At 40.0% G+C, this 26,383-nt stretch overlaps 1 protein-coding gene across 2 annotated transcripts in view; it reads left to right on the top strand.

Annotated features, from left to right (window-relative positions):
* The window catches only part of gabra3 (gamma-aminobutyric acid type A receptor subunit alpha3), a 107,338-nt gene that overhangs the window by 41,692 nt on the left and 39,263 nt on the right, over window positions 1-26,383 (top strand). For both annotated transcript variants that reach the window (XM_063485179.1, XM_063485178.1), the window contains exons 3-4: window positions 19,341-19,462; window positions 23,423-23,490. In XM_063485179.1, coding sequence (XP_063341249.1) covers window positions 19,341-19,462; window positions 23,423-23,490 — 190 coding nt within the window. The remainder of the gene's footprint in view (window positions 1-19,340; window positions 19,463-23,422; window positions 23,491-26,383) is intronic.

Below are 26,383 nucleotides of genomic sequence, written 5' to 3'. Positions count from 1 at the left end.
TTCATGAGCTCATAGAGCAGATTTAACCTACATAGTTATTTAACGTTCTTAACAAATTCAGTAAGTTAATCAACAGAAACTTACTATACAAGTAAGTTTTCATAGTAATCTGAAAAAATTACTTTTTTACAGGTGACAATATGCAGCATTTTCAAGCTTGATAACATAGCTCAAACATTATCATTTTATTATTAGCCAAAGCCCCTAACCAGTACCTAGTACCTTAAAGATTACTTAATAGAAAACTAATATGGCTCCAGGTTAGGGCTGGGCAATATAATACCATTCATGGTAATACCGGTATAATGTTGGGCAACGATAAGAAAATGAAATATCGCGATAGAATATGGGTAAAATGCACATGCGCAGTGCCTTTGTTTTCATACGCACATGGCAAAAAAGCATGGCGTCGACGGAGAATGAGACGGGCGAAAGTGGATCGTTGAATGAAACAGATGAACCAGAATTGGTTTGTAAAAATGCTGCAACTTCAGTGGTGTGGAACTGGTTTAGCTCCCGTGTGCCTTATGTATGAATTCTGGTTGTGTTTACTGACCTCGAAACGATTTTATGTGGTACACGGCGCTCAAAAATCTGTCAGATGTTTTAGTACGACTTTGCTAAGCTACGAACCCGCCCGCACCGCTTGATGGATTGTCCGAGGATTACGGCTATCGTAGTCAGGAGCCTCGCGGAGTGATACGTACTGTGCTTCAACATAATATTACCGTATTGTGTGTGTGTATAACCTCTTTTTAAGTTTTGAGGATATTATACATGGTTATGCTGAGGATATGTCAGCCAATTTCCATTGGAAATGCCTTTTGGTTAAACTGTCAGCAAGGAATTTGCATCTCCTCTTTCACAGCTGTTACACTAAATCTGGGAATACCTGTGCTCCTGGATTGATACATCATAGAAATTTTACACAAATGAGACCAACTTGCTTCCAGATTCGTGACTTTTGCCCAGCCCACTTGGCCACCTTTATGTGACAGATTGCAAAACTTTGCAGGCACATTGCAAGCCAACATGACTCCGGTAGCATGCTGCAGGCTTTCATGTACAGAAACAGCAAAGATGAGAAAAAAATATGTAATATATCACACTCCCTGACAGGTGGCATTCTAATGAGATCATCAGGGTCACTTCAGCTGTCAGTGGTTCTAATGTTGGAGTTTATTGGTACAAACTGAATAAAACAGGACTTGATCTATTAATTGAATACTGAAACAAGTACATAATGGACATTTTAATTAATAAAGATATGATAACGATGATAGTCTTTGGGTGTAGCATTATTTCGAAAACTCGCATCACATGTTTAAGTCCAGCCAACATCAGGACATCAATCGCCTCCTTCAGAAAAAAATAATGAGACATTTTTTCATCTTAGTCTTAAAGACAAATTAGTTTGATTTTCAAATTACGAGTCCATGATTTCATTTCTAATTCTCAAATGGATCTGAGTACTGCAGATGTGCGATTGTACGCATGGAAGGTCAGTTGAATGTCCTGGATGTTGCAGTGTAGCTGCTGTGACTGACTCACTGACCACAGGCATTTACCGCAGGAGCTATTCTGGCGCCACCCATGAAAAATGTCACGTCAGATGGTAAATGTTTGCTTCACACATTTACCTCCTACACATGATTGGATATATTGTAATAGATGACACAGTAGTGAATAGTATACACTAGTTCAATAACATTTACATTTTTAGAGGTCGGAAGATGTTTGTTTCTGCTGGAGGCAGCTAAAAACAGAGAGGGGGAAATCAAGTTGAAAAGAGAGTAAGGCGGGAGAACATGTGTTTCTGAGATGGAAAACGATGAAAGGATAACACTTCTGTCAAGGAAGAGAAAAAGAGCCATTCCAGTGATTTCACCTCGCCGTCAGATGGAGATACATATGTTGGTCATAAAAGCTGCAAGATTCTGCTGTGTATACTCTTTAAAGATGGATTCGTAATCAGTAAATCATGACAATCTAAGAAATGTAAAAAGAAATAGACACCCATTTCTTTGCTAGAAATTCCATGGATTGCGACATGTGTGACCGAGATTTTAGGTGTAGACTTTATTGCAAAGCGTGCTCCCATGAGATGAATTCTTTTGTAGCTGCAATATATTCAGAAAGAAACTGTGAAGTAATTCTGAATTTAAAGGTGGGAATTGTCATCTCTAAGATAATCAGCTATAGAAATGTATTAAATCGACCCTTCCTGTTGCTTGCAAGTTATTTGAATATTATTTACCATGCAGTAAAATATAGCCTGTATTTGTATAGCGCTTTACTAGTCCCTAAGGACCCCAAAGCGCTTTACACATCTAGTCACCCACCCATTCACACACACATTCACACACTGGTGATGGCAAGCTACATTGTAGCCACAGCCACCCTGGGGCGCACTGACAGAGGCGAGGCTGCCGGACACTGGCGCCACCGGGCCCTCTGACCACCACCAGTAGGCAACAGGTGAAGTGTCTTGCCCAAGGACACAACAACCGAGACTCTCCAAGCCGGGGCTCAAACCGGCAACCTTCCAATTCCAAGGCAAATTCCCAACTCTTGAGCCACGATCGCCCAGTACTCATATCCTCTGTGAAGAATAGCACATGTTGTGAGGTTATACAGTCATATGAAGAAGGTTTTCACAGAATTTAAAACTAAGTACACCTGATTAGTTAATTGCTTTTAGAACCAGCAACTTCAAGTAATTATCGTATGTTTGACTGCTGGACGGATGACCTCAAATTTGACTCTAAAATTCAGTATACCTCAACAAAATTGCAGTTCAGAGTTCGCCACCTCAAATAGCTGTTCGTAGATTTTTCCTTAGAACTAACTAATAACCACCGCATTTTCACAGAAACCGCAAATATCCTCAGCATTTTTTTTCTTAGAGCAAAAAGGAGCTTGGGGTGGTGAAATACGCCTGTACTCAGAGGTGGGAGGTGTGAAAGTAGCCAATCCGAGAGCGTTATTAATCTCACCTCATCTCGTGTTTTTCGTTCTGTTCTTCTTAAAGCCCTAAGATGGCACCCAAACGCATATCTAGGATTAAAAATAAAATAAAAATACCATATTTTCTGCACTATAAGGCACACTTAAAGTCCTTTAATTTTCTCAAAAATCGACAGTGCGCCTTATAATCCGGTGCGCCTTATGCATGAATTCTGGCTGTGCTTACTGACCTCAAACCGATGTTATGTGGTACGCAGCGCTCAAAAATCTGTCAAAAAATTTTTAGTCTTTCATCTTTAATGAAATGATCAGTGTTGCTGCTTTACCAGGAGTAACAATTAATTTTAACATCCAGGCATCCATGAAAACAAAATTTATTAAATTTAATGGCGTTAGAGGTTAGCAGGAAGTTAGCTCGCTAGTTTCCACCGAAACATGATATACCATGTTCTGACTGAGAGATTTCTGAAAAAATTAAAAAGTACAGCTCTGCTATCACTTCCAACATAAATAAATACAGAAAACTAAACAGCAGTGACTTTGTAGGGTTACTGAAGTTGGGCTTGCCTGGTATATAATGATGAGCTACGTGATCGCTAGCGACACAGCTATGTTAGCATAACATAAACACAGTGAAGCTGGAGGATGAACGCTGGCTTTTTTCCACTCAATAAAAGTTAACGTGAGGGTTCACTAAGTTAGGAGCAAATGCAATCACATAGCAGGACCAATGGACCAAACTTCAGTCAGGAGAACAACTGAGATAATCCATCCACAATACGAGGTTAGTCATTAATATACTACAACAACATGGGAATAGAGCAGCTGCGAAAGAATTCAACATAATGAATCAATGGTATGGAAGTGGAGGAAGCACATCCAAAATTTGCCGTTTTTTATTCCGCGGGTGCTCTATAAGTGTAACCCTCATAAATTTCGGGAGTCAGCTGCACTTTGTTATTCAGAGGAGTTCATGGTCGACTCATTTCCTGTGAATGCAAAATAAGCCCAAACCATAGCCCCTCCACCACTGTGCTTGACAGTTGTAGTGCTGTGCATTATGGCCAAACATCTGTACTTTGTCTCGCTTGCGTAAAGGACATTGTTCCAGAAGCTTTGTGATTTGTTCAGGTGAATTTTGCAATGGCTGCTACTTACTGTTTTTAATTCCTATGGAAGCAGAAATGATGTGCTTAGACTGCGAGATCTCTCTTTTTCACACGACTGCTGTAATCATGTTTCATAATGAAGACTAATAGTTTGTCAGTTGTTTATGTTTTTTCTTAGAGAGTAATTTGCAAAATCCAGATATTACATATTTTGCAAGCAGAGAGTTAGGGATTAGGGTTACTTAGATGTGAGAGGGTTAAAGTTGTAAATGATATCTTCATTGCTGCTGATGGTGCTGGTAGAGCTTTTGTAATCCCCGATGATATCAGTAGTGCAGGTGAAACTCTGGGCCTCCAAAGCAGATTGGTGTCGCAACACATTTCAGATCATATCTCTACGTTAGATAATTTCCTCCTGTTGTAAGGAGTTGTTACACCAAAGCATATATCTATTGTGGTGGCATACTTCCAAATAAAGCATCCAAGGCTTTCCTCTTGCAATGTCTCATCACTACTGGAGTATTAAAGCACGTGCTACTTTAAATTCAGTATGGTATAACCTTGCTGTGGATCTCTGCATGGAGTCCAAATCTGATTAGACTCAAATAGCTGTTATGACAGCAATACTGAACTATGCTGACCTTGCTCTCATTATTTTTGAGATTTCATTTCTCTGGCTTTTCTTTTTCGCTGCAACTCGATCATTTCTGATTAGTCAGTTTTCTGTCTGCGAGCTGAACGGACACCAGAAAGACATTTCTCTGCCCTCTCGCCGACCTTGGTTGTCATGGTACTGAATTAAAGCTAGTTACAGATCAAGGACAACAAGTGAGACGAAAACTGTTAAATTCCAAGATCAAGTAAGTCAGAGGCTTTTACAGCGATGGACTGGGGAATTGAGACTGTGTGTGGGATGACCATGCAAGATGAATGTGTGTACTGAATGGAAAGAGGAGCTAGTTTTTCTAAGAATGAGCAACTACGAGCTGAAACATACACCTGCTGTACACTTAAAGAAATTACATTTTAATGGTTTTAACTCCTATCATAGTGTAATATACGTGTAGCTTTTATTTATTATGTATGTGACATTTCTGGTGACAGAAGTGTCACATACATATTTCTGTGCAAATCTGGAACTGCAAACTTCCAAAAATACAGATGGCACAGCAATCACAAGAGACAGAACAATGTTCGACAAATCTGATGGTAGTACAGCTGGAAATTAACGTTTTTCAATTGATTTTATTTTCCTCTTCTTGTTCTTCTGTCTGAACAGATTGTGCCACAGTCTCCAGCTTTAATCCTAATGGTAATCAATGGGCTGAGGAGGCTCCAAATTGGCCTGCTCCTGTTTCTTTACCTGGAAGTGTTAAACAGATGTTGGGAAGAGTTGCTGGACATGCCTGTCATTAATGCTGAACAATTATTGAAAACCTTTTTCCAAAGGTTTCTTTCACTCCTCTGCTCTGAGGGAAAAACTCAATGTAAATCTCCCGACATCGTATGAAATCTGTAGCAGTTTCTCATAAGTCAATACAGTGATATAAAGCTCAGAGGAAATGTTCCCAGTGGACACATAACCTAAGTTGGCATCTACTCCAAACACACACTAGAAAAGTGTGTCCAGTACTAAAAATGTCCCCGAGGTGCCTGCCTTAAAAAGAGTGCCAGGTGTGGCATACTTGGTAAAAGGCCTAGGGGGGGCTAACTGAGAAAATACTGGAGGGACTCCAGCCCAGCTGCCAGGGGAGTGCCTGGAGTTCCTGCGGGAAGAGCGCCATAAGAAACTGCATAGGGAAAGATGCATGGTTTAGTAGAAAGATGATTGGATGAGATGGACTGTAAGAGGAAAATTTATCAGGCTGCATGGTATAAAAAGTCTAGGAATTTAGCACATAAGAAGTCCGACATTCTTATTTCTTTGAATCTTAACCAATGCACTGGATGTACAATATGATCGCACTTATAACTGTAATGATGGTATGGACTGGTACTTATATAGTATAAATATGTCTTTAAAAAAAAAGGTGGTATTGTAAAATGGATTCTTTGTACAGGGAGTGAGTGTGTGCACAACAATTTCACAGCATCTGAAATGATAAGTATCAGGGACCAAGCAGTAAGGCATAAAGGACACAGGTGTTTAATTAAAAAAAAAAGGGGTTTTATTGACCCCAAAATATGAAAATATATTTAACAAAGCCAAAAAACTTAAACAGGCAGACCAATAAAAGAGGTCAACTCAATAAACTAAACTCAAGATAACAATTAACAAACCCTCAAACAAACATAAGACAAACTGACCTGCTGAAATGACACAGGGGGAACTTAAATACTGGTTTAGCTAAACCAAATGACACACACGGGGGGAAAACAAAATGGCTGCCATATAACCAACTAATACAAAACAAACAAACTTGAAACACCCCCCAGGCAATGAAGCATGTGGTTTCATCCAATTAGGCTGTCAGTGGTACTTCAGCGCTCCCAGTCCTTTGCCACCCCTTTAGCCAGACAGGAGGAGAAGCCAAACCCCAGGTAACTCAAACAAAGAAAGATGTATTAATATAACATAAAACAGAACTTTGACCTTGCAGTGTTAATATGTGTGCACGCCATATAAACATTGGAAGGTGTGATGGAAAAATAAATAAATTTAATAAAGAAACAATACTGAACAATAAGTAGAATATATTTAAAGTAGTGACTGCAAAGTAAACTAAAGCGAATCAACTGGTGGTGAGGTGTGGAGCTTACCATGTGTGGCTTGCCATCACAATGAGAAAAATGCTCCCAAAGAAAGTGATGGACAACAAGAACACCGTTAGCACGGCCATAAGGCCTTTTGTCATTCTGATGTGTTTAAACGCCTGTTTATCACATTTTCAAACAGTTTCCACTCCAACAGATTCTGAACTTCTTTGACTAGCTCCTCTCAAACACTTCAACTACAGTGAGTGAAAGATGTGAGTAATCTTGGCCTAGAGGAATGACTGCAGATGAGACATTTGCAGTCGGGCAAAGGTACCGTTTGATATTACCCGAAGCACTTCACCCCCACCCTCCTACTTCAGCTTCTCTCCGGTGCATATTATCTGCTTAAACCAGGCGAGTGGATGACAGAATAAAGAAGCAAACAAAGAAAAATCAGTCACATTGAAAAGGCTATGAATGATACAAGGCAAGGGACAATATACTGCATAATGCCGCGCCGCATAATATTATCAATATATTGTTGGTAGATGTGGCAAGAAGATGAGTGGGAGGATCTGGTGAGGAAGATTAGTTATGCTGTAAAGGTTACCTCATGCATAAATGCAAACTTTAAATTCAAAATTTATTAATCAGCAATGTAGAAATCTCTTCCCATCATGCCTTCTTTCCAGGAAGATGGAAATATTTGTCTTCATATGTTTAAATAAATAAATTAATCAGAACCTCCCATAGCCGCAGTCAAGAAAAATGATCAGCTTCCAGTATATCTTTTCTCCCAAAGCTCCAAGCAGCTTCACTAATCCCCTCCATTCGATTTGAGTCGCCTTTGGCTCTCAGCGGCAAGACAGCGAGAAGTTCAGCGGGTGCGTCGTCAGGCCACTTTGGATATCAGGATCCTTATCAGTCATCCGGCAGCTCTCACATCAACTCAGATGGGGTGACGCACATTTGAGATAGAGACAAGGTATTTGGACGAGGATGCTGTGGCATTTCCTGAGGTGCCCACTTGGAATTCAGACTGCATGAGCAGTAACAGCAGCAGCAGCCAAATGCTTAAGAGATTAAAAATTTGTTGGAATGGAAGTTAATCAACGAGACCGTTTGTTTGTTCCTTCCTTTTCTCCTGTTCTATTATCAGGGTTCAACAGCTTTTCAAGCCGCTAACTTTAAAAGGGTGCTCTTGGTAATATACGAATGATGCAGCACTACAATAGGTGCGTCACATCCACATGTACTGCTTTAATATGAGCTGTAGAGTGCTGCATTTACTGTCCAATATATATTGTAATTCTCCAGTGTGCAAGTATGTATTCACTATGTGCATAGGAACAAAAATCATGCTCTTCTTGCTTCATTTAAAAACAATCCGAGGGCACGAACTGTTGGGGATTAAAATATGAAATACAATTTATGAAGTCCATTGCAAGTACTAGTGTGAAAAGCATTGCACTGTTGTTATTACAATGTAATCTACCAGGAATGAGCATTTATGTGACATCTTTCCAGTTGTTGTCTCCTCCTGGTCCATCAAATGTTAAAGGGGACCCGTTCTGCTCTTTTCCAGCAATATATTTTTTATTTTGGGACTCCACTAGAGTAGCTTTGCATAATTTACTTTTAAAGCTGCAGATGGAAAAAAGAAAAACCTCTTATTTAACTGATACTGGCCCTTTATGCAGCTCTCTAAAAGCTGACTTTCTTCTGATTGACTGACTGCAGAAAAAGAGGCTCCTCTTCCTGCTGCTGTGGAGGTTTCAAACTGTTCCTGGCAACTAATTTGTTTGTTAAGGCAAGATAGATCTATGCTTTCATGCTGTTTACACCTAGCTTTTGACCCTATCATCTCAATGTCGCAGCAGAAATCAGGCCAACATTTTTCACATCTTCTATCGTCCAATTCTGGTGGAATCGCTGTGTGAACTGTAGCCTCAGTTTCCTGTTTTTAGCTGACAGGACTGGCAGTTGGTGTGGCCTTCTGCTGTTGCAGCTCATCTTTTTCAAGGTAATGCTGTGCATTCAGAGATGCTCTTCTGCATACCTCGGTTGTAATATGTGGGTCACTCTTACCTTCCTGTCAGCTTGAAGTTGTCCAGCCATTCACCTCTTAGCTTTGGGCTTTTTGAACCCTACCAGACCATCTGGTACCAACAGCCATGTCACGTTTAATATCACTTATGTCACCTTTGCTTGCCATTGTGATGCTCAGTTTGAACTTCTGCACTTGAACTTCATCTTGACCTTGACTTACAAGAGTACAATAATGAAACTTGGTTACCTTGTAGACTACATGCATCCATTGCCTTCCTAAAACTGTAGCCCCAAACCATTGGGTTTGAATATCAAGACAAGTATTTAAGTGATTTAATGTTGCTTCTACCTCAAAATTGCAGGGATATCTCAGTAGGTATACTGTTTGCCCCATGATCAGAAGGTCAAGGGTTCAAATCCACTGAACGGCTACCCTGAGGTACCCTTGAGCAAGGTAACGTTTCTACACACTGCTCCCCGGGCTCTGGGGTGAATTCAGTGTCTGTGAAATATACAGACAAAAACTTTGGCCATTAACAGAAACTGGGTCCACTGTTGCCTTGTGCTTTCCTCTTTAGGAAATTTGGTTTAGAACCAAGAAGCTGCTGTGCTCATAGCTACACCTCTTGCTGTGCCTGTGATAATAATAATAATAATGGATTGCATTTATATAGCGCTTTTCGAGACCCTCAAAGCGCTTTACAATTCCACAATTCATTCACTCACTGGTGGAGGCAAGCTACAGTTGTAGCCACAGCTGCCCTGGGGCAGACTGACAGAAGCAAGGCTGCCATATCGCGCCATCGGCCCCTCTGGCCATCACCAGTAGGCGGTAGGTGAAGTGTCTTGCCCAAGGACACAATGACCGAGACTGTCCGAGCCGGGGCTCGAACTGGTAACCTTCCGATTACAAGACGAACTGCCAACTCTTGAGCCACGATTGCCCCATAACCATAACCATATCAGGAAATCCCTGCCAGTTAATATCAGCCACGGCCAAAAGTAGAAAAAAATGGTTGGAAAATAGTTGTTTAGAGCAATTCAATTTGATTTTATTCATACAGCTCCAAAAAACAACAACAGCCACCTTTATATTGCAATACTTGATATTGTAAAGCTAAGACTCAGAGAGAACCCCAACAATCAGACAAACCCCTATGGGCAAGCATTTGGGAATGGTGGGAAGGAAAAACCGGCTACTTTAAATTTTGCCTGTGTTTAATATGAACATCCACCATTGTAACAGAATAGATGACAGTAAGGAAAAGCAAATAGGTCCATCTATTTTGTATTCTTCAGCGCACTCTGCTTCATTGCTAGACAAGTCACATTCTTGTTAATGAAAAGGCTGGTTTTTTGTTTGTTTTTAAATGGGGTTCAACATGGATTTGGTTTGTTTAGCTGTGTTTAGGTCAAAGCTACTGAGAACCTTCAGGAGAACAAAGCATTTTCAGAGGTGACTCATGCTGCACAAGTGGGTGTAACCTGAAGGTTCAATGAATAAAATCCTCACAACTTTCCCAGCAGCCTCACCTTTCTGACCCTTCTCTCTAATAAAACCGCCGAAGCTCATTGCCTCACACTTGAGATTCGCCCCTCACTGTCTTCACAGACATCCTGTTTGAAATGAGGATGCATCACACTGAGGAAGTGATGCTGATTCACGGGGCATTTAAGTCGGTGGTAGCTGTATAGCAGTAAATCTTCAAACCCAATCACAACTTTTCCCTAAAATCTGATTTGGTTACCTTTTCCTCTGGCCAGTCCCGATGTAACCTCAGAGCTCCTTTAGCTGGTAATGAAATTCAGTCCCTGTTGTGTGTACAGCGAAGATTTAATCAAATAGTTTGAAACTGCTTTATATATTCAGCATCCTGGGGCTGTGGGATAAAATAACTGGCCCCACAAAACGAGGCAGATCCGTCACCGAGCGAAGCACACATTTGCACACAACAGCACACTTGAACTTTAGCTTGCACAATTACTCCTCTTCACTAAGGTTTATTTGCCATCACTCTGTCAGCTCATGAAGCACCTTCATCTCTTCCTGCCACCCGAACAGCTCTCATTACCGCTCACTTCCCTCCAGCCTCGCTGCTCATTCCACACCTTCTGGCTGCCAGCAGGCACCAGCATGCCCTGGGAGACCAACACTACATCTCTTCCCCGGCCAAGAGTGCAATCCTTCACCTGTCAGACTGGTTCAGTGCACTAACCTTGGATTGGCGCCAGTCCACTCACTCAGTGCATGCCCGTTCCACTAACTCAGACTGCTGGGCCCACACGCATTTTGTTCCCACCACCAGCCCAGCGAGTCTGCTTCTTCTTCCCAGGTTGTCAGTCATCCATGTAAGACGCTAACACTACAGCAGAAAGTGACCACATCGAGGTTAGCGTTCACAAACAATATGGTGTGCCACTAAAGGTATCAAAGGCCTTTGATGTTTAGTCCCTTTCATTTCAGCTGAGGAATATTGGAAATCAGGAATGCCCTTCAGAAATGGGACTAAGTAATAATTAATTAAAGAGACGCCTTTTACAGAACATTACTAATTAAGAAACTTTCACAGGATAACATTTAAATCCATAGTATCTACTACAGAAAGTAAACTTCCCAAAAAGTTTGCGCATATATGATTAGGTTAGAAACTTTTCCTTGTGCTCCAGGAGGCAGAATACCCTTGATTTAATACCCGTGTTTATCCCATCTAATGATGCCATCAGAAAATATGCCTAGCACCAGCAGCTTGGTTTTAATGCGCTCTCCTGCCTTGTACTGCGACCATGGAAGTGACAAAACAGCCAATTTAAATTCTAAATTAAAGTTCTCTCTGCAAAAGTACTCAGTCAAAATCAAAGCCAAAAACCCAAACTAAATTAAAGTGATTAAATATTATAATTTAGGCTTTAAATATTTCAAAACTATGGTAACACCAACCTCAGGTTAACGGCGTGCACCGTTCACCGCTCCAGTGAGTCAGCGGTGTTTTTGATATCATTAATTTGGTGACAAATGCTGCAGCGTTGGGTTTTTAATTTCAGGGCTGTAAAATGCTTTACTATAATCTGTTTCTGCAACACTGTGTGCTTGCTGTTCCTAAACACTGAGGATAAAGCTGTGCAAAAGTCCATGCAAGTTTGTTTCCTGTCTATAGAAAATAGTCAGTCGTCATCACTTTAACAGGGGGTGTAGTGCTGTTGTGTACAAATATTAATTACTGTCTGGATTTTGAGATATAGCAGCTCACTGTCTGCCTTTTCATGTAAGTGAGCAATTGTGCAGTGTGAGGAAACTGAGACTTTTTGTGGAAAATATGTAGGAATCGGCTATCAAGAGGACCAAAAGCACAGAGTGACTCCTGTTAATGGTTGTTAACAAGTAATCGTTCAGTGTAACACTTCACAGTTCGATTCTTTTTTTAATTTGTGTCATCAAAATAAATACACATAAAACATAAAAATGGGCTTACACCACCCTTTTAAATAAATACACAAATGGATATTTTACATGAAAGAAACATGGACTGTACCATTGTCATGTAGGCAGTAATAGACTGCTACTAACAAGTCTTTACTTACATTTTTTCTGTCAATTCATTTAACTAGCAGTAGCTAGTCATTGTAACTAGTCAGATATAAGGATCGTTAAATACACAATATATTCAAACCCTCTGCGGTGTGGAAAGAGAGGACATGCTCAAGGTGGGCGCTTTGAAGGTTACTCTGTGTCCTCTCATCAACAATACTTCACTGGCCTTTGGATCCAGTCCATGAGTTAACATTTAATGCCTTAGTGTTGCTGATAAATTAACATGTGTTCAAATGCACATATTACGTCATATTTTACGTCATGTTAGTGGGTTTAGACACCCCCGGACACTGGTACAGTCCACTCCCACAGACAAAACAAAGCAAAGAACCAGGTGGTGACGTTACAAATGAAGTGAAGCAACCAGGAAAATGGATAACGAGAATTTCAAATGCATTTTTCATATGGATAATTTTGCAAATTGAACAAAGAACTACAAAGCACAGACGTTTGTTATCCTTTTGAATTGAATACCATTTATCTGCTCCTGTTTCAGGCTCCTGCTGCTGCCATGCCGTTTTCTGCAGCACGATATAACAGAGCCATTGTTAAAGTTAGTTGTAACACCTGTGCTCTTCCTAGATACAAGTCAAGTACCCACTGTGAAAAAAGGCCCATTGTTAGCTTAAAGGTCCTGCACACCCACACAGCTGTTTCCACTTATCCTTATTATTAAACCTGCTCAGGCTGGAGAAGAATACAAGCCGAAGCTCCGAGCGCTAGCGCACTGCACCTTTTTTAGAGCAGTCATATCGGTTTCATTTACAGTCACTGCCTCAGTAAATAAAACACGAGCCACTTGTGTTCAATGTCAGGGCTTAAAAACTATGTTAGTCACTCATTTGATATGAAAATGGTCAATAAGAATTAAAAAGTACGAGTTATTTCCCTCCAAATAGGTCCAACTAATCTTTCCATGTCTTCCTGCAGCCACTAATGAAAATGAATTAATTCTCACAATTCTGTTGCAAACTGATCTGATGATGAATTGGGGCCTTTTACTAATAGTTTTCCGGGCTGTCTTCACACAGCATCGGTAAATATCACTCATCTCATGTTCAAATATTCATAATTCACTTTTAACCATCAAAGTCCAACTTTAGAGTAGCTACACAGAATAATGCGATCAGACATCCTGGCAGTCATTAATAATTAACAGTATTTATATGCTGAGCCTATGACTAATATCAATGTTTAATAAAAGAAAGTATTTGTCAAATTTGGCGTTGAGACGAGACTAAGACATACAGCAGTAATCGTTTTTTCGGGGGGTTTTTTGCTCCTATTGCAACTTTTTTTCCCCCTGAAATTCAAACATCCCGTTATGTGCAGATATAATGGCTGTTTGGTTCTTTGTGCTTCTTTTAAAATTGGATTCATGCGCTTGTGTTGAGATGGTGTGAATAATGAAGGGGGTTGAGGGAGTGAAACACAGCAGCTGGCACGATTATAAAACCTCTGTGTTTCAATAAAAATGATGTCAAATACAGAGGGATTGTCCCATTTCTTTAGTCCTCATCAGTGAATTTAAACAGCTGGCGCCTACTGGAAGAGGTTACAAGAGTGTGTGTTTTTGTGTGTGTGTGTCACAGAAAGCGTGTGTGTTTCAGTTAAACATGCAGATGCTACACGCCACACATTTGCTTTGTTTTTTTTCCTGAAGTGGATATTTGTGCAGCAGATGTTGCTCGAACGGTTTCTTAGCGACTAAGGGGTTCTCATTAATTTTTGAATTTCCATCGGTGCCGTCTGAGAGGCCACAGAGGCTTTTTGTTTGATATATGATTCATGTTAAGTGAGATATCACCTATTGCAGTTAAACTCTTCCCAGCCATTTCTAAAAGCTTTTTTTGTATTTTGGTGTTTTCGGTGTGTCTGAGCTACTTCAAACACACATGCCTGTCCATTTTTGATAAGTTGCATGAATGGAAAATCCAGAATTATCCAGTATTACTTCATTCAAATATTTATGAGTACACTGTTATGCTGTCATATTTTAATATATTTTTTACCAGAGCATAATTATAGAGGTAGGTGCTTATTTGACAGTTGGAATATATCAAACCATGCCCTGTTCGATGGGGTTCAAGTCGTGAGCTTGGAGTTAAAAGGCTCAGTCTCAGTGGAGTGCACTCACAAGTTATGGAAGCCTCAAATATCTGACATCATCTGTCTTATCACTTGCCCTCGGTTCTGGAAGTTGTATTCTTTATTATTTTCCATGTTCACCTTGGTGCAGAGGTAGCATTAGGTGTTGTTTCTGTCATTTTGATGGACGCGGTTGTAAAAAAAATTCATCGTAATCTGATTTTATTTGCCTTTTTTTATATTTTTTTAATGGTAAGATGATGAGTCATACTAGAAGAGTCAATTTCGTTACAATAACTAATATATAGCATAGAAAAGAGTGTCCATTTATGAGGGCAAGAAAAGAAAAGATGAACAGAAATTGCAGTTGTGTCAGGTCAACAAAACGAGAAGAAGATTAATGATTTTTTAAAATCTTGTGTAGTTACAGCAGAAATGCTGTCGTTGTTCAAACAAACGTGCACTTAGTGAACTCGGTGTACTTGCGCCTTCTTGGGCATCATCAAGTCCATCAAGGGAGATTGCTGCAGAGGCAATTTCTTCCATTTTACATTTTTCCTCTGGGTAGACAACTTTTTTGGGCCCTATTTGATTTTATTGTGAAGTCTCAACTCGTCCCTCTGCTGCCACCCTGAATGCTGAAATTACCAGCAGCATTTCAGCACAAGTTTCATAATTGAGGAAAGTTTTCACCCGGGGAAGTGATAAGGACCCTCTGAAAGTTTCCGACTTTCTTGGGACTTTCTGAGCATGTGCTGTTTCTACTCGGGGGTACAGCCAAACCTGTGAACCTGTCGTGGTCATACAGTTAGTCCCAGGCGCACAACTTTTGTACACAACCTCAGTGAATTTTAAATCAAACAGCCAAGATGTGATTGAAGTGCATACTTTACAGCTTTAATTTAAGGGGTTACAACAAATTAGTAACTGTTTAGTAGTTGGAGCCATTTTTACTTGAGCCTCAGGCTCAAAACCAGTCGGACAGTTGGCTGTAAGCTGTTTGCTGCCCAAGTGAAACCACTGGTTTCAAACAGCTCGAGAACAAGACATTTCAAAGTTCTGAAAAAAATTAACTCATTGGACAGATAAAACCAAGATGAACTTTTCAACCATTAGCTGTAAAACTAACAGGGCTTCACACTGTAAATGGATACTGACCCAAAGCAATCTGCAAAAACAACCCTAGAGTTTCTCAAGGCAAAGAAATGAGAAATTCTTCAGTGGCGAAGTCAGTTACCTGATCTCAGCCCAATAAAGAGCTTGCTTTTCTGCTATTAAATACAAAACTGGAGGCCAAAAGAAGCACAAACAAGCAGCAACTGAAGGCAGCTGCAGTAAAGGCCTCGAGGGAGGAAACACAGCATTTGGTGATGTCCAAAATAACAGAAAACAAAGTATGGACCTAACTGTAGACATGGTATGAGACCTCAGTGGAAGATTTTACAGCACATGTTGAATGCTATGTTATTAAAGACACAAATCACTGAGTGCTGCAGGTACTTTTCTCAGTAGTGTTGTGTGAGAGTTATGCAATGTACTGGTAGTAGGCCCCCAGTGTTCTTATTTCAAAATGAGCAGCTTTCAGATGAGTTAAATACTTAAAACACACAAGAGCAACTTGTTTCTGTTTACTGTGCAGTCCAACAAACAATGTTTCAAGGAGTCAATCACAAATAATTGGAAGTGTAATTTGCAGACAGTGGAGGTGTGCCGTCTTTCGCCTCCGGCTCTTCATCTAAAAGCTCACCCCATTAAAGTTCTATTACTGTCGTCCATAATTAAAACTGATCCACTGTCCAAAAAGAAAATAAAATGTTATTTCATACATGCATTTTTATGCAATAACCATCTTGCTTCATTAGCTTTTCACAGTAAAAGTCACCCAACCCAAATGCTTTCTCTGTGAGACGCCAACAATTTAACGCAGCCCCCAGTACAGTGTTAGGAAATCGATTAGTAAACAGTCAATGAGTCAGTCAGTGGGATGAAATTACACACGTTAATGGTGGTTAATAAGCACGCCTCATTTCTTGGGAATTCTTCATGCATGTGAATGGTGGACTCGACTGGCAATGAAAACTGCTGAACTGAGTCTTGTGTTTAAAGGGAACCCGTTGTAATCAATTTCTGCCTGATCTTTGTCGACACTGCTTGAATAGCTTAGCATGATTTACAGTTCACATTAATTCTTATTTATCTTACACCTGACCATAGTCCCTCATTTGCTTCACTGTCTGAAGAGACTGATTTTAACTCATTTCCCTTGGCTACTGTCACGGTGGGTGTTTAACATGTGTGTTTATGGAGCGGACCTAAAAGCAGACGCGGGAGAACAGGAAACGAAAAGCAAGCATTTATTTGGCCCAATACCAAAAAACAAAACACAAAGCAAGGCGAACAAGGGCGAAACTAAACTAAAACTGGGAATAAACGAAACAAACAGGGGACATGAACATGAAACTGAACAGGCACATGCAAAACGTAGAAATAATCCAAACGTGAACCTGAACAGTTGTAACAAAATTCTGGGACCTGACAGAAGACCCAACAAAGAACAGAAGGAGACAGAGGACTTAAATACACAGGAAGGTAATGAGGGAAATAGAAACACCTGGGAAACACAGCTGACACAAGCGAACATGACGCAACAGGGGAAGTGAAACTAAGCACACTGAACATGGAAACACTAGACCTTTCAAAATATCGCAGGAAACATGGAGAGACGTGGACACAACAACACGAGCTTGACAATGGAAAATGTAGACATAAAACACATGACAGACTGGGAAGGCATTGAACACAAGGAGAGGTAACTGGGAACAGAAAAGGGAGACTACAGCACAGACATAACTTACACGTTTAACATAAGGGACAAGACAGACTGCACAGAGGTGTTAGGAGGCCTGGGTCGTTGACCCAGGGTTTTTGAGTTTGTTATATTATTTATAATTTCTAGTCTTTGGTTTCTTTGAGTTCTGTCTTATGGTTTATGTCTCTGTCGTCTCTAGTTGCTCTGTCTCCCCTGTCAGCTGTATCCCCTTTTCTAGTTCGCGTCTCTGTGTATCCTTAGTTGCTATATCCCCGTGTCCAGTCAGTCTGTGTCTGTAAGTTCAGTCTGTGTTGTGTTTCCTGTTTTACTTTGAAGGTCTCTGTCTTTTCTCAGTGTGTTCAGTTTATGCTTCTTTGTCTCGTTAGTCCTGATTTGCCCCAGCTGTGTTTCCCTCCTGTTGCCCATTCCCTGATTACTCCCTCTGCGTATTTAAGCCCTGTGTTTTCCTGTGCTCTCTGTCGCGTTCTACCGTTTACTTAGCTGTGTGTTCTGTTAGTCCTCTGGTTTAAGTTTATTTTGATTTTTTCCAGTCATGTTATGTTACCCTTTTTTGAGTTCAGTATTAAAGCTGTTTTGAGTTCACCTTTGGTCTCCGGAGTCTGCACCTTGGGTCCTATTCCTGTCTGCACACAGCCTGCACCTAACAAGAGGACAGGAAAAGACCTAAAACATAAACCAGACTAAGATTCAACTAAGACACACCAGTAATAACAGAACTTAACTTCTGTGCTTATAGACAGAGCTGCGTGCCTGAGATGACCATATTACCTCATTCACATCATACAGAGCATACCAGAGCCATAACAGTTTATTTACAACAGAAATTAAATGTCTCTCCACTAATGCAGAACATAAAAGAAAGTTAAAAGCAATAAAAAACACATTGTAAAAGAAGCGCTAACTGTGCCGCATTACATTACCTTTATAATCAATATAAATACAAAGTTCCCTGTAATATTGACAGCACAATATCCTTTATATTAACCAGATGGTGTTAATATTTAATTTAACACTGAATAAAGTATAACTGGCAGAGTTTACACATTTCAACCTGCCTAATATAAAAACAGCACTTTATCATTTTTTAAAGCTTTAAAAGCATTTATGCTTGGTGTATTGTACAACATGAGTGCCACTACATTATGGAGGGAATAATCGCTAGAACACGAAGGAACCCTGGTGCTTAATTGATATTTTTTATTGCCCACACATGCCCTCATAATGGCCACTTAGCTAAACTGAAGTACTTTGCCCAGATGCCTCAAAATTATGATGCGTTTTGTGTAGGAATGCCATTTTTAAGATCCCAAACTCCCCGAGCTGATAATAATTACAATTGCATACATTTGAAGAGGTGACCTTCACCCAGTAAGTATTTTAATGGATAATACTGTAGCTCCAGTGGACTCTTTATATTGACTTGTTATTTTAGCAGACATTAAGCTACAGAAAGTCAGGAGAAAACACAGTTTCCCAGTTTTCTGGGATTTCCTTTGAGGATCTTTCACGGAATATACACGATTCGTTTCCTTCCTTACAGAAGTGTGAAGGGCTGCATGTGGAACAGTGCATCTGGGCATGGAGGGGTGGTTGACGAGGATTACTTTAATATTATAGGTCAGCTCCCAGGGGGATTTTAACTTAATTAAAGATGGTACTCATTAACTCATCACTGTTCCACATATAGTGGCCTTTTCATTTCACTACAGTATTGTTGTGTTGGGGATTGTGGGCCGTGTAAATTAATAACTAATGGTTGATAGCATATGATGAATTCTCTAACAAAATGCTGCTGAGTGTTTTCTTTTTGGGAAACAACTCATTACTATAAATGTATTCTTTTTCTAAAAACGGAGAGTCCACCCAGTCGAGACAGTGGGTGATACTAACAAACAGCAGGCTTTCACACTGTTGTACGCAGTGTCAGTGTCAGCATATCAGTGGTTTTGCTAAATCTGACAGCTTTTCTTATTCTTGAACTCCACTTTCTTTTCCTTGTTTCTCCCTGCAGGGCAGTAGTTGGACACAGAGAGCCGTTGCCTGATGACAGTAAAGACAACATCACCATTTTCACCCGAATCTTAGACAGGCTGTTGGATGGATATGACAACAGGCTCCGTCCCGGGTTGGGAGGTAAGCAGTGCTTAGTTCCTAAACAGCTGTACTGATGATGGATACACAAAAATGTTAATCACACTGTAATCCCAAATGCTGAAAGTCATTAAATACATTAATTAATCTACTAACTCGTCCTGGAGGTCCTATGTCATTTCCTTCCTGTTGCGTTAATGAAATGGATTATTTTTGATTAAGTTAAACTTTTTTTGCAGATTAAGTGAGATTAAGTCATTTTACTTATTTTCATACTTTTCTTTCACTATTGTGGCTTTTTCCCATTAATATTAGTTAATATAGAGTGGGTGTGCTGGGTAAGTTCTGGATTTAAGTAGCAAATTATGGCTGTATCATCGTGTTTTGCAGAGTGATGTTTGCTGTGCAAAGACAGAACTTTGATGTAAACCTCAAGCTGTCGTCCTGATGCGTGAATCATTGCGTACAGTAGAATAAAGCGTAACAGTCGCATTTAATTTAAATATCAGGAGTTTATGTTGTTTCATTTCAGAATAGAATTACTTACATCTGCCTAAGGGAGTGGAAAAAAAGTGCTAAAGTGCAAAATTTATTAACATAGTTGTGTAATAGAATATGAGTCCTGTTAAAGAAAATGTTGAAGTTGAATTATTGGCGTTTTTGTAATCAAGGGGTGTGTGAAGCATGAATCCATCTATTTAACTTGTGACTTAAATGCAGGGGTTACAAGGTGTCAGATATTTATGGCTCTTTAGCCATTATTAGGGTTGGCAAAAAATAATCTTAATTATGTCTTTTGACTATGTTTAGTCAAACGTGCATGTCTAAGGAGCAGCATTTCTATGTTTCACTGAGGCACTTATTGATCCAACTGAACACTGTGGTTCAGTCCAGATGCATAGGAGACACATTTATTTATAAATAGAATTGATACATTTTTTTTCTTTTAAAAAAAAACCTGTTACATAACTGATATGTGTGATGTTCTACGTCTCAAACTGGTGAATGTGCTTGAGGAAGTGAGTTAGGTGAGGTCGGAAGGCTAATTTGGCCCCTTATCAACACAGTCAGCAGTTGCTGCAGCAGTGCCTGACACATAGCTTATGAAGGTTATAAACTTCTAAGCCTGTAGCACACTCCTGTTCATCAGCACACATACTTTGGCAAACTCTTACAGGTGCCAGTGGCCCAACATGCACAGGGTGCAGGTTATTTTATATATCCTTATGCAATTTTCATATTGCTCTTTTTTAAATATATATATATTCAGACAAACTACTGACATTTTCTTTGTGGTGTAAATATCAGATATTAGACTAGTGTAGCTGAAACTTCAATTTTCTTCTCAACTGAAGGTTTTTGGCTTCATGAAACCAAACTGACACTATGCACTGCTGGTGGACAATACGGAGCATTTTTTTACATCACTCTTGTGGAAATGTCCGTTCCCTTGGGTGAAAATCTTTGTTCAATCATGCCCAAATGGCAAATAAGCACACATGTCAGTGGAAATCCCACTAATTGATGCCATTTCATCCAAATATCTGTGCCCTAAAGGACAACAGCAAGCCCACATGCTCAAACGTGCTTTACCATTTCTCAGCCAGTCAGCTGGAATGTCCATTTCTGCTCTACTGCTTGATTCACATGCCATGAGCATACCTACTGGGCAACAGGCCCACCATGCTGGATGACTCGGGCTCTGTGGCAGTAACCAGGAAAAGGAACCAAACATAGGTTGTTCATGTTATATTCCCATCTCCAAAGGCAGAACAGATGATCAGGTGTCTCTCTGTACAGAAGTGACTGCCTGTAGATTAAAGCACAATTCCATTTTTCAACACCTCTTTACTCACAGTTCTTTAGGAAAATTGTCACTAAGCAAAGAAAATTAATAGGACTGAAGCTGAAATGATTCTGATTGGTTAAAATATGTCAGTTATTTGTATGTAAGTAGGGTGCAATAGCTGGACACATTTCTAAAGTTGCTTTATGCACTGGTATATCATAGCTGTATTACTTTTTATGAAGGCACAGAATGGAGACCTGTTTGAATTTTTCATATTTGAAATCCTCTTTGGTATTTAATAGACTGGAAGGTGGTGACATTTATTATCCTCTTATTTCTTTATTCATCAAAAATATGACAGGAATGTATAAAATATATAAATTATAAATTTATAATTTTATGATATATTTTAAAATGCATTTTAAATGTAAAGTATTGTAAAATTATTTGACACAGGTTTAAATCTGCAGATTAGATTAGGAGCATCTGCCCTTCACAGAGACGACGCACCACGCTTTTGTATAGCTGGGACGCTTTAAAGTCTAAAGCTGCTGCCTGCACAAGAAGAAGAGTACCAATCTTCCTCCTGCTGGCCACCCCATGCCTCACTAGTCCTTCTGAAAAAACAGTCATGTGGGACCATCTCAGACAAGCAGACTGGGCAGAAACTGGAAAAATGCCATTTCATTTTATTTTCAGCAGCATCTATTAGCTCTGCCCTATGCTCCAGTGCTTTGTTGTAAACAGAAACAGGGCAAATCATTCTGTTCCCCTGCCTATGTCTTCCATGCAAACTGCTGACTTGGTGTTGTGATAATCGTGTATTTGTGAGAGCTATTTGAGTCACAGGAATGATTAATGTGGAAGTGGATCTCCTCCCTTGGGATGGAAAAGGGGGGGGGGGGGGGGGGGGGTCTTTGCTAAAGGATTAGGGACTTCACCTGTGGGTGGCCATTTAGATCTGGGACACAGTTAGAGCGGGGATCCATTCACTTTTGGAGAAAAGCCTCATCACTCTCTAGTCGTTGCACCACCGGGAGCAGCTATTTGTCTCGCCAGCGGCCCAAGAGCCTGCTTTACACGGTTACCCCAGAGGAGCTGATTCAGCCCACACTGAAGAGGGCAAATTTTGATCTGTCATGACTTTCATCTCATGCCCTACTTAATGCGATGTTAAAATCATTAGTGACGTGTTTGGAAACAATCCTTCCACATCGCGTAATTCATATCGCAATTAAAGGTCTGCACTAGCATGCCGTATAATGATCAGTGTGATCGGTGTTGCAAATTCAGGAATCATCTATAAATCATTATGACAGAAAAGCAATTATGGGGCTTTTATTGTTACATAACATGCAACGATGCATGTCATTAAAACTGAAGAAATTCATCTTCCTTAGGAATAGACACAGTAGAAAGTCTTATAGAGTTATGACAGAATCAGACTCAGTGTTTGTATGTGTGTGTAACTGCAAAACATGTGTACATTATCTGAGTTAAAAAATGCTTAATGTTAAGCTGCTGCATATTATTCCTGAGCCAGTAGTCCTTTAAGGCTGACTAAAATCATTTTGGGTCAAAAGGGAATCTCGTCTCTGAAGATATAGACTTGGGCGTGGCCCAAAGCAAATTTTATGCTTCAGTGGTCAAAAACGAGCTTGAGCCAAACAAATGGTAGTTTTACTGAATGGATAACTTTCAGAAGCATCTGTGAAGCTGCTCGCAGCAACATTTTGCCTCCGAATTGAGGTCAGGGAAGGAGGAAAAAAACAAACAAACAACAACTCCTGGGCCAAATCCTTAGGACTGTTATAGCCATTGCTGTGTGTATTTTAGAAAATGTCTTATATTATTGGTGTAGCATTATGTTCTTAAACCAGCAGCCTGTGCCACAAGCACACGGATTTGACGAAATGATCCATAAAGACAGTTTGAATCCAGGTATTAAGCCGTCCAGGAGGACACAAATTCCTCCCTGAGCATGCATAAGTCTTCTGCATTTGTTTTATTTTTTTCCTTCAAATTGAGGTGTTTCTCTAACCGTTTAATACTCTAGGCTTTTTCTAAGGCAGCTTAGTTAAAATCCAACCAGCGAACTTCACTGTCATGCACACAAACAATCAGCTTAACAAAGACAGAGCTGCAGCAATGCTTTTTTTTGTGTACAGACTGCACCGTAATGTGTTCTGGTCCTCGTTGTCTCTTTTCCTCAGAGAGCGTAACAGAAGTGAGGACAAACATCTATGTAACGAGTTTTGGACCCGTTTCAGACACGGACATGGTGAGTATCAGTTTCCTCAGCTTCCTCCTCACTCTGATCAGAATCATCAAACCTAAGAAGGCTTTCATCCCTTTACCTGTTACTTTGGCAGAGGTGCTTAGTGTGGCATTTGGATTGTGTAAGCATCTTTGCTTGAAGGTCCTTGTAGAGGATGTTGGATTTGTTGGTCTTAGCTATTCATGCATTTTTTTATTATGATTATTATTATTATTATTATTATTATTATTAGTAGTAGTAGTAGTAGTAGTAGTAGTAGTAGTAGTAGTAGTAGTAGTAATGGTTTTGTGTACATATATTTATGTTATATACTAGCAGACAACTTTCGGATGGTGCTGTTCCTTGTCAAAGTGGTCTCCCTGTAAAACACAGCCTTTAAAAGCCTCAGATGACCCTCTTTAAGCAGCAATTGCCTGAGAATTTTTATGCGTTGTCTTGAGACCCTGTACAGCATTTGACATATTTGATCATGCAGCTCTAATTGACCGCCTTGAGCTCTGGGTTTGTTTCTGAGGCTGAGCACAGAGCTGGCTTGACAGCCTGCATGACGTAGCAAGATTAGTGCGTTTTTGCCAAACTTTGAGTGTTTCGGTCTCACTGGAGCTCTGCTTCACTCTGTTCTGGGGCTCTAAGCGTAGCTCCTCTACAGCAGCTTGTGTTCAGGCTGTCAGACTCGAACACGAGTCGATGAGGATCTCCCGAGGATGTCATAAACTTGTGTGAAGACAGTTACAGAGGATGTTAAAGGTGAACGGCTTTACTTCCTGGTATATGACAGATGTTCTTTATGTTAACTAACTCAACTATATAGTACAGAGACACATAAATATTCATGCTGTCATGGTTAAGTGTGCCGGGTAACAAAGACACAAATGTATACTGAAGAGATCAAAATAAAATGAGTGGGTGTATATCTGTATATAATTAGATAATTAAATGAAATATAATTAAATGAGATGAAGTAATTAAATGTCAGTATTAGTACACAAAAGAAGAGATTTGTTGGAAGAATCAGAAAATTAATTAATTAGTTAAAAGAAAAAAGAAGAACAAAAAGAGGAGGAGACCAGCCAACCGACGACAAAAGAGGTCGCCATGCAAGTCAGAAATGATATTAGTCTACGTGGTTGGTGACTTCTTTATTTTCCAATGTTATGTAAACCCTGACTCAACACACATTTTTCTGTCACTGCAAACACAGTGCCATCGATCACGTAGGCCCTTTGGTTTGCTCAAACTTTTTGTGTAACAGCCCAAATCAACCCAAAGTTATTGCGACCATGTGCAGTCAGCTTGCAATCTCAATACTTTAGATTCAAAGACCAGGTCTGCAACCACTTGCAGTCATTTGCTTTCTTTCAAGCAACTTTGGTGTCTCAGGATGGTGATAATCAGCAATAAATCTATCACTCTATCAGTTGAATGGGGTCTAAGATTAATTGAGATGTGCTGTCCACGTTTATAAATTAGTAAACAGTTATTTGCAAACGTTACCAGTCTGTCTGAGAATGAATGCAGTCAGTCAGAGTCGGGACTCAACTGTTTGGAGACCAGTTGCTTCCCACCAAGCAACCTGTTCAGTAACTCTACAGTCAACTATGGTTGTTTCAGCTACTTGCATTTGATTGTCAAATGCGAAAATGTAATGCAATCACTGGGCAGGCACTGGCTTTTGGTAGTCACAAGAAAATTGCCATCCTGTTCTTATTCTACTGTGACTGGGCGATAACCCTGACTTTTAATAATTAGAAATGATTGTAACTGTAATGAATAATTTTATTATATCAGTGTATAAAATAGGGTTGTCACTGTAGTAATCATGGTAGTTAAATGGCTTCTAATCCCAAATTTGATACCTGAAAAGACTACAAAATTATTTGTGTATAATGCACTTACCCATTAATATACTGTATAGTGCCAGCATACTGATGTGTCACTAGTCAAAGAAGGTTGTGGTCTAATGATGAAAAAAAATGTAAAACACCTTTCCACATCCAGTGGTGGACTATAGTCAGTCCAGTTGTTCTTCTTGCTGTAATTCTTTTTTTTTTTTTGATTTGTTCTCTTTTAATCCACAAAAGGACAATATACATGGATACATAACAAGGGCAATATATAAATCCATCCACCCATTCGCTTATCCTTTTCAGGGTCACGGGGGGCACTGGAGCCTATCCCAGCTGTCATAGGGCAAGAGGCGGGGTACACCCTGGACAGGTTGCCAGTCTGTCGCAGGGCTAACACAGAGACAGACAACCATTCGCGCTCACATTCACACCTATGGGCAATTTTGGATTAATCAGTTAACCCATCCCCACAAGCTGCATGTCTTTGGACGGTGGGAGGAAGCCGGAGTACCCAGAGGGAACCCACACAAGCACGGGGAGAACATGCAAACTCCACACAGAAAGACCCCAGCCTGATGGTGGAATTGAACTCAGGACCTTCTTGCTGTTGCTGTGCCGCAACAGTGCTAACCATCGTGCCACCGTGCTGCCCTGCATATATAAATATTCAGCATATTGATTGGATGTTCAAACAGCAGTCTTTCAACATTTATTTCAACATAATGTGAGCTACAGTGTGAGCACACTGCTTATTTGAGAGATGAAATGATAGTGATGTAGCTTCTCATCAAGCACAGTTCATTTCATGAGCTATTTCTATGTCGATCTAAATAAGCATATCCATAAGTAAGTACTCTATAAGCTATGTGACTGTCATGTAAGGCTGATACAACAACTGTGTCTTTTGTATTTTTGCAAACAGGGATGGCATCATTTCAGTACATGAACATGCTGACAAACTGTTGTTAAGAAGAAACACTCTCACATCAAAATCTTGATGAATCTTCTCTAAACGTCTTGGAAAAGCTTGAGGCTCTTTGTTAACATAC

The sequence above is a fragment of the Pelmatolapia mariae genome, linkage group LG10_11 (assembly GCF_036321145.2).
Source record: "Pelmatolapia mariae isolate MD_Pm_ZW linkage group LG10_11, Pm_UMD_F_2, whole genome shotgun sequence".
Lineage (NCBI taxonomy): Eukaryota > Metazoa > Chordata > Actinopteri > Cichliformes > Cichlidae > Pelmatolapia > Pelmatolapia mariae.
This window is presented reverse-complemented; position numbering and strand designations above follow the sequence as displayed.